The following is an 8,193-nucleotide window of genomic DNA, read 5'->3' as shown; positions in this document are numbered from 1 at the left end:
TACCTCTGGTGCAAATTACTGACCTCTGTCATCATTTTAGGTGGGGGAACTTGCACAATCGGTGGCTGACTAAATACTTTTTTGCCCCACTGTATATACTTTTCAAACAGAGTATGTAAGGTTGTTGCAAAACCTGTTTTTATGTATAAAGAATAGAAATAATAATAATAGAAGTGGATGCAGAACAATGGAAAGCTCCTAAAATAATCTGTTTTCTCAAACATGTGATGCCTAACAGCATTGATTCAACACTAAGTGCTCATTTACCAGCAAGCTAGTATTGATGAACTAAAATACTAGAGCCCAGCATTAAAACCCATCTGTGTTTTGTACAGGCTAAAGTTTGGAGATGGGGTGTTGGTTAAAATGAATATGATTCATAATATAATTCAACTGCACCATAGGATATAGTCTCCAAAATTACCATTAAAATGTTTGCATTACCCATGCGTGCATTAGTTTTCTGGGTGACCTACGTGATGCTGTTCTGGTGCAGTGTGTCCAGGGCAGTGTTGCGGTCCTCAGTGGTGGCTCTCTTGTCCATGTTCCTGAAGCGCTCCATGGCAGAGATGTTCCTCTGGATGCTCTGCTTGGGGAGGTCGAGCTTTGTCACAAACGTCAGCGCTCCACCGTCGTCGCAACGGAACAGCATCGGACAACAGTCGTGACCCTGAGGAGGGAGACAGCAGAGTTACTACAGCGCTCCTGGATCACTAGAAATCTGTGCAAAGGAACATGCAGCCACCATATGCTTTATTCTTACCGCAGCTACTAGACTGTTCTCTGAAATAAAAATGACACTGAGCAGAGGAAGGAACTCCGTCTTCAGCTGTGAAGGACTAAACACAAACAAAATAAATTAATATGGTCCGAGTGGCTGATTCGATTGCACTTAAAAAGATAAAGAGAACACAGGCACAGGCTACTGAATACTATAGTTTAAAACACCCCAAAATTAATTGTAGCTAAAGAAAAAAAAAATCATATATATTAAAGAAAAATATGGGATGGGTATCTTTGGCAACACGATGAGTGTGGGATAATTTTAAATGAATGAAAAGGGTTTTGTTTCAGATGAGATTGGGATGGATTCACTTCACTAACTGCTTTATGATTATGCAACAATGGTAATCTCTTTATGGCATTACTCAGTTTGCTTTAAAGGCCACAACATTTGCCCCTTTGTGGTCAATGTTAAGAATTCAAAGTGCAAATTGTGTTTATACCCCCTGCATTATTTTCTGTAACTTACTCACTTGAAATGATTGTTGTTGTTTTTTTACATTTGCATTTTTTGCATAATCGCTGTTAGTGAATCTGTCAAATCCCACAATAAGGTGCGGAGACAACTCTAATTTCACGAGATGTGCTGACATTCAGACCCAACATCTATCAGGCGACACCATTATATATAATTGTGTATATAATTATATATATATTTATATAAGAAGTCAGCTTTAATTCTGACTTCTTATATAAAGAATGAGTAAACCATGTGTATTTTAGAAGAATACAGGTAACAACTAAACATACCTGGCAGTCTTAGAGCTGTCCACCACTGTGACAGTACTGTCATGGCTGACCCAGGCCAGACGGTTACCAGAAGCTGAAAAAGAGACAGAGTGGACCCAACCCCCTCCACCTAAGAAGGCACAGAACACACACAAATTGGTAAGTTCACAGAGCAACTGTAAAAGAATATCGACAAGGCTAAAAATAAATAAATAAATAATAAAAAAAGGGGGGGGGGGAGCAGAGGGGGGTGTCAGACCTGCTCCTCCAAATTCTGCTAGCACAGCCCCAAATGGCATCTTGCTGCCCCAGGGTGTGGGGCCTGGTTTCTCCTCCACCTCTTTAATGTAGGCTGAGAACACCCTAGAGACCAGAGAGGGAGAGATGAGCAAGGAAGCGGGCTGGAAGACAGCATGAAAAACAGAAATTGAAACCGGACAAAGCCGCCTAGCTAGTTTTCAATACTCTAATCTTCATCTCCTGAACCATCTTTTACCTGCACTTGAAGTCACATGAGCCAGCAGCCAGCAGGACATTGTTTGGATGCCAGTCCAGACTGAGGATGGTGGAGCGAACTGGCTTTTTGATGTGCTTGCTAACCCACCTAAAACCACACGAAGAAGCAAAGTTTTTATAGCAGGACATGTAAATATTTAAACCCCACAAAAACAAAAAAACGACTCATCAATTATGAGGCACAGCAAAAATAAAAGGGAAGTAATAAGTACAGGGTGGAGGAAAAAAAACAAGTCCTTTAATCCTGGGAGTGTATCTTCATCAGCTGGTTGGAATGCAACGCTTTGCTCTTACACTAGGTGAAGACATTCAATTCCCAGTTTGTTTTAAACTGGACCACACCCCCTACCTCTACATTTGCATGACGACTTCCTTGCAGCACTGCACTCTCTCTGCGCCAGAGATAAGTAGAGAGCACCAGAGAAAGGCTGCCCTTCACCTAATGCTCTGTTAACGTCCTCACATAATTATAGCCTTCACTGGGTTTGTGTTGTGATTGCTTAGCACACATGTATCACCCTCATTCTTCTTTAAATGCTATCAGAACATGCCAACGAAAGAAATTCAACTCTACTTTTGTGTTCATGACATTTACAGGTGTAGCGCTATTATAACTATAATGATAAGTATCATTTCTGTAATGATATTGGTAGCAAGTCAATGTGGCTACCAACAGAATTTTTCACAGTCTATAACTGCTGAGAGAGACATGCCTCCCAACTCTTGATGACGCACTTCTGTATGAAAGTTCAAGCCACACCTCAGATAAGCGTTTCACACAGGCTGTGTGGCTGCTCTGACCTGTTAAAGCAGGTGTGAAAATTGAGGTAAAGCAGTTTGGTCTGGACGTATAGGTTCAAAATAATGCACTAATAATTCAAATAAATGGCAATACTGAACTTAAATGCTGCACTTTCAAAGAAAGACATTATTCACAACATTCACCAGAACATCAGTGCATTTAAATCATGCCACTGCTGGATTAATAGTCTCACCAATCGTTCTCGGACTCAAAGTAGCAGACAGAGATGAGTCGAGCACCGCTGCCCACTGCAAACTTGTTCTCCAATGGAGACCACTTGACGAAGGTGGCCGCTCTGTTGATCCTGAGGATGACTAGTGTGGGCTTCCATACCCCCTCCTTCTGGGACCACACATAGGCATTACGGTCTGCTCCACATGTCACTATGCGGTCACTTTTGGGAGCCCAGTCAATGCCTATAACACAGCCAATAAAGCAGTCACTAACAACTCTACTAATAGCTTAGACAAAAAGAAACCCCTTTAGGATCACACAATCCCACCTTAGCTGTGGTTTTACTTATTAAAGAATTCTTCAGAAACATTAATTTTACTGACATGTTGGGTGAGACGTGGACTGAAACGTCACGTTAAATAAGTAAAACAAACGATCAGTCTTAAAAACATCTGATTAACCACCTGTTATATGGCCATTGTGTTCCTTCAGTTCATGGGTCTTAACCCACTGGTTGCCACTCTTCTTGTAGATATGAACTTCATGGTTATTGGGACTAATGGCAATTTCTGAAGGAAAACAAAACAGAAGAAACCAGCTGGTTAACAGGATGAGCACACAGATAACAAACAAGTTAGACCAGTTTTCTGATACATGCCAAATTCCAACCTGTGTTACCCAAAATAAACTGAGTCAATCTTATCTCTGTTCAGATGAAATTGCTCTAACAGCATTCTTTGTAGTTGTGATCTGACCACCCAATGAAGACAAAGACTTTAAGACCTTAACCTTGAAATGTGTTGTGTTAAAGTGAGCATTTCTCATAGCTACAGTCTCAGAGCCTTACGTGTCCTGTCGCGGTTCCATGCGTGGCAGGTGATGGGTTCCAACAGAAACTGATGAAGGGACATGTTTGGGTGTGGTCCTTAAGTTGAACTCTGCGAAGCAAAAACACACAGCAAAAACTCACAAAGCAAAGCAAAACACGGCAAACACGCTCCCAGCCAGCAGGAGTCTTTGCTCACTGCTAAGACTTAAAAACTAAACAAATTACAGCATACATAATGGAAGCTGCTGGTTCACTGCTCACATAGGACAGCTAGTTAACTGTTAACTTTTAAAGCACCCTAACTCGTAATGTACGTGTTAGCCGCTAGCTTGGATTCTTTAGATAAACCCTGTCACCGAGGAGCTTTCTTTACTAGTTTCTCTTAAATAATAATGGCAAATTAACGTTAGCAAGCTGACTTTCACTTAAGTCCTTTTTCGCCCCAAACAGACGTACAACATTCTTCTAAACCAGTACGGACTTGCTAAGCTAGCTCCGGTAATATTACCATTACTAGGTCAGCTGCTTCCCTCGGTAAATTAACATTAGCAAAACGTTTCTAGCAAGTCAATCAAATTGCTAGCTCACATTTCGCCGGTGTTACACAGACCTAATAACAAGATGGGGAATTTTGAGGGATATAATGACAACGACTGTGTCCACACGCTTACCAGAAGGCCTCCTTTCTAAGATTATTTTTTCCTCGTACAAGAAGCCTTTACTCCCGGTGACAGCTAGACCATTAGCCTGTCCATCCCACTAGCCTCCATATGCTAACTTACCTCGTCAGTCCGGTTCTCCCGAGTGTTGAACTCTTGTTAGCCGGTGAGCTAAATCACGCTAGCGGGGGGAAAGGTTAGATTAGGAGTGGACCTGAATTCGCGGACTCTGGTCAGTCGACACGAATTCGTCCAGGAATGTTGAGGGGAATGTCAAGACGGCCAGCAGGATACGACTGGGAGCATCCGGTAGCTAAAACTCTGCAGCAAAACCCGTGGATGCCAGGCTGACAGCTAGCTTAGCATCATTACGCTAGCTGTTACATTCAAGTGAATAACCTCGTTCACGTCGCTAGATCTCACGTTACTCCTAGCCCGAGAAGAGCTCCTCTGGTGCTTTACCCAGAGTGCTTTAAACGGTTACAAAACAGCACAGACTTGTGGCCGTTGTATCAGTGTTGTATTAAACACGACTAGAGGACTTCATCAGGCTTAGATGGCGTGTTTTGTCTGATAATGTGTGAATAATGCTTGTGAAGCTCGCACACAAGAATTTCACTCACATGTGCTGTACCAATGTACCTGCACATGTGATGTGACAATAAAAGTGATTTGATTTGATTTGATTTGATGTGCCAAAACACAGAATCACCGACTCGGAATTTTAAAACCAGGTTTTAAATATTTATGGTACTGTAAAATTCTTGACCCACCCCTAGTTTCTCTGTATTTAGCTTTTCATGTCATCTTTTTAAAGTGGTCTTGAGCAACAGTGCTCCAGGCTTTTTTCAGTATTTTTCCACCAAAGAAAGGATTACCAAAGAGCTCTTGGCTGAAAAATTGGCATATCTTTGCATGATAGGCAGTGTGTTCTTAAAATGTTTGAGGAAACTGGACAAGTGAAGGACAAAAGAAGAAGTAGGCCTAAAAACCATCTATAACAGATAAACAGTATGTGATCAAGATGTCAATCTTAAGGAAGAGAAAAGGTTGAAGTATGCCAAATTATACAAGAACTGGACAGAAAATCAGTGGCACCAGGCCTTATTGGAGTGATGAGTCCAAATGTGAAGCTTTTGGCCAAATCTTCATTAATATGTTGGAAGTCAGTAGAGTCTGTTAAGTATCTGATTGGCATTTTTCAGGCTTCATTTTTCAGCATGACAATGATCACAAATACACTGTTAATGCAGTAAAAGCATAGATTGGCTCCTCCCTGCAACCCTGATAAGGATAAGCATTCAAAGAAATGAGGAGCTCTATTTTCCATAATAGAGCACATCTGGTCTTACTCATAAAGAACAGATTATCTTTGGTGTTAAAAAAAATAATAATAATTTTTTTTTTTTTTTTACCAATTTCCAGTGGAATAAAACTAAGCAAGATGGCTGTTTGGGGGAAGGTTTGCCCCAGCGCTGAAAGACCTTTCTACCTGCTTAACATGCTCATGGCGCTATTGAACAATGGGTAATACCTTCTTGAACCAATCAGAGGCAAATTCAATCAACAGCACCTGGTACATCTGCTGATGAATCCCTGCTGGACGCAAACACAGGAGGCACATTTTAGGAGTTTTCTCTTGTTTTTCCTCTCACGCTCCCTCAGGCATTTTAAATGGAATCAAATGTGGATAAGCTGTTTCCTGCACCTACGCCATACTTCTTACCAGGTAAAACTAACCTCTCATCTCAAGCATTGCTTAGTCTGTTTTCCTGTGGTTGAAAAAAACAAAAACCTCACCGTGTATCCATTTTTCCAGAGGACTGTAAATCGGATCAAGATGTCAAAGTCTACAAAGTCCACTCACCTTTCACCCGTCCACCACCACCAGCACAGCCACCACAACCGCCTTCCTCGTCTTCAGGAGTTTGCTTGCCCAACAATATTCTCTCAGCTGTACCAGGTAGAGGCTCTTCTACCTCCATTTTGAATATGTAATGTCACATTTTCTTTGCTCACTGCTAAGTTTAAACATAGCTTAATAATTTATTACTTTAGCTTACTTACTTTACTTTAGTTTTACATTAAAAAAAAATTAGCAGCAATCCCCTTCAGGTTGCATGTCAGCATTCATTTTTAACCTCTTCTCAACAGTGTATGATGCCCCTTTACGTACACCCAGGGCAAAGTTTGTGAGCTATGAAGCTGAGCTGCGATGCTCTCCAGGTCTGGCAACCTGCCCCTCCTGCAGGACTCGGGTCACCACAGAGGTCACCTTTAAAGCCGGGACTTTTGCGTGGCTCGTGTGTCTTGTGTTTGTGTTATGCGGGTGAGAGGCATTTAAACACTTCAGTCTGGTTGTTTTTTGTACCCCAGCAGCGATCACACATTCGATTTCTAAAAAGTCAGAGATCAGCATGTGGTTCTTTCCGCCTCACAGGTTGGTGCTCGGCTGCTGCCTGATTCCATTTTTTGTAAACCACTTTAAGGACGCCTACCACAGTTGTCCACGCTGTCGACGGGTTCTTCACGTGCACAAGAAGCGGTGCTGCGAGTGAACACACAATTGCTGGAGTCAAATGCACGTTTAGACATAAGAGCACACGAGTTCCTGTTGTGTAAAATTCGATATTTTAAACGTTTTAATCAAATTGTGTAAGAATCCTATTAAATAAATGTGTTCTGTGCCAATCCTTCAAGCTTTATTTCTTTGTTTTATTTAAAATGCAGAGCAGGGAGAAAAGCTTAATGTTTCAAGTGACCTTTGTTTGCATAGTTTGTTCACTGCACATCCAAACATCCAGCGAGGATTAGGCCTGCATGTGCACCTGTACTGTGCATAGTAAACGTGCTCTCACTAATCACTCTGGAGGATTAGAGGTGTAGGTTTATTTTAGATGTTTGAGCCTCAGGGTAATGAGCATCATACAAGCCCTTTTCTTTTTTTTCTTTTTTTTAAAGCATGCCAACAACCTCCCACTCACAGCTCAGGTATAAGGCATCAGGAAATGTTATTCCTGTGTAGAGGAGCACTGGTGGATCTGCGAGGCAGTGACGCACTTGCAGCCAGCTGACCCTTGCATGGCTGAAGATGCATCAGAGTATCTCAACTCGGTCAGGAAATCACTTTCCTCCCTAGTCCACTCTTCTTTTTTTCTTTCGACACTTCACAAGCAAAAGTGAACTCCTCTCCTACTTGATGCTGTGCGCTGCCAAAATGCCCTTCATACCGCCAGTGTCCATCACGCGCTCTGTGTCAGGACTCTCTGGGAAGGAGAGACCCACCAACAACACTTCATCTGTATCTGCTGTGACCAAAGCTTTGAAAGAAGACAAAGGCGGCTCAGTGAAGGAGAGGCTGGCTTTGAACTTGAAACAGCTGGGGAAGAAGAGTCAGCCCAGGAGTAATCTGCCAACAATTAAAGGAGTGTCAGGGGCAAACAGAAGGGAAGGCTCGCTGCCTTCATCCCAGAAAGGCAGATCTCCCGTCACCAGCTCAGAGAGTCTGTCTAAAAGACAGCAGCACAAACACTCTGGTCACACTTCTGTAAAGAGTGACTCACAGGTGAAGCCTGTGAGAACCAAGGATCAGCAGGAGGTCCGTTTCACTCTGACTCTCACACCCGAGGCTGTCCTCCTGCTGCAGCGGAGAAACAGCGAGAAACACCGGCAACGTTCAGTCGCCAGAAATCCCGCGAGTG

General features: G+C 42.5%; 1 protein-coding gene and 1 long non-coding RNA gene across 3 annotated transcripts in view; one reads left to right on the top strand and one right to left on the bottom strand.

Moving 5' to 3' along the window:
• The window catches only part of arpc1a (actin related protein 2/3 complex, subunit 1A), an 8,081-nt gene extending 3,032 nt beyond the window's left edge, over positions 1-5,049 (bottom strand). Inside the window, exons 1-9 of one of the 2 annotated variants that reach the window (XM_005750195.2) lie at positions 4,616-5,049; positions 3,852-3,942; positions 3,469-3,573; positions 3,024-3,246; positions 2,009-2,116; positions 1,772-1,875; positions 1,534-1,642; positions 764-839; positions 477-670 (exon numbers count right to left, since the gene is read on the bottom strand). In XM_005750195.2, the coding sequence (XP_005750252.1) occupies positions 477-670; positions 764-839; positions 1,534-1,642; positions 1,772-1,875; positions 2,009-2,116; positions 3,024-3,246; positions 3,469-3,573; positions 3,852-3,915 (983 nt within the window). In that variant the 5' untranslated portion in view covers positions 3,916-3,942; positions 4,616-5,049. The other variant, XM_005750196.1, reaches the window with a different exon arrangement.
• Positions 5,050-6,403: 1,354 nt separating this feature from the next.
• On the top strand, positions 6,404-7,185 carry LOC102195367 (uncharacterized). Its single transcript, XR_312194.1, has 3 exons — positions 6,404-6,455; positions 6,647-6,821; positions 6,933-7,185. It is a non-coding gene; the product is annotated as an uncharacterized LOC102195367 (long non-coding RNA).
• The last annotated feature ends 1,008 nt before the right edge of the window (positions 7,186-8,193 follow it).

The sequence above is a fragment of the Pundamilia nyererei genome, unplaced genomic scaffold (assembly GCF_000239375.1).
Source record: "Pundamilia nyererei isolate P.nyererei 1_Seehausen unplaced genomic scaffold, PunNye1.0 scaffold00265, whole genome shotgun sequence".
NCBI lineage: Eukaryota > Metazoa > Chordata > Actinopteri > Cichliformes > Cichlidae > Pundamilia > Pundamilia nyererei.
The sequence above is the reverse complement of the archived record's forward strand: the minus strand, read 5'-3'. Positions and strand labels throughout refer to the sequence as shown.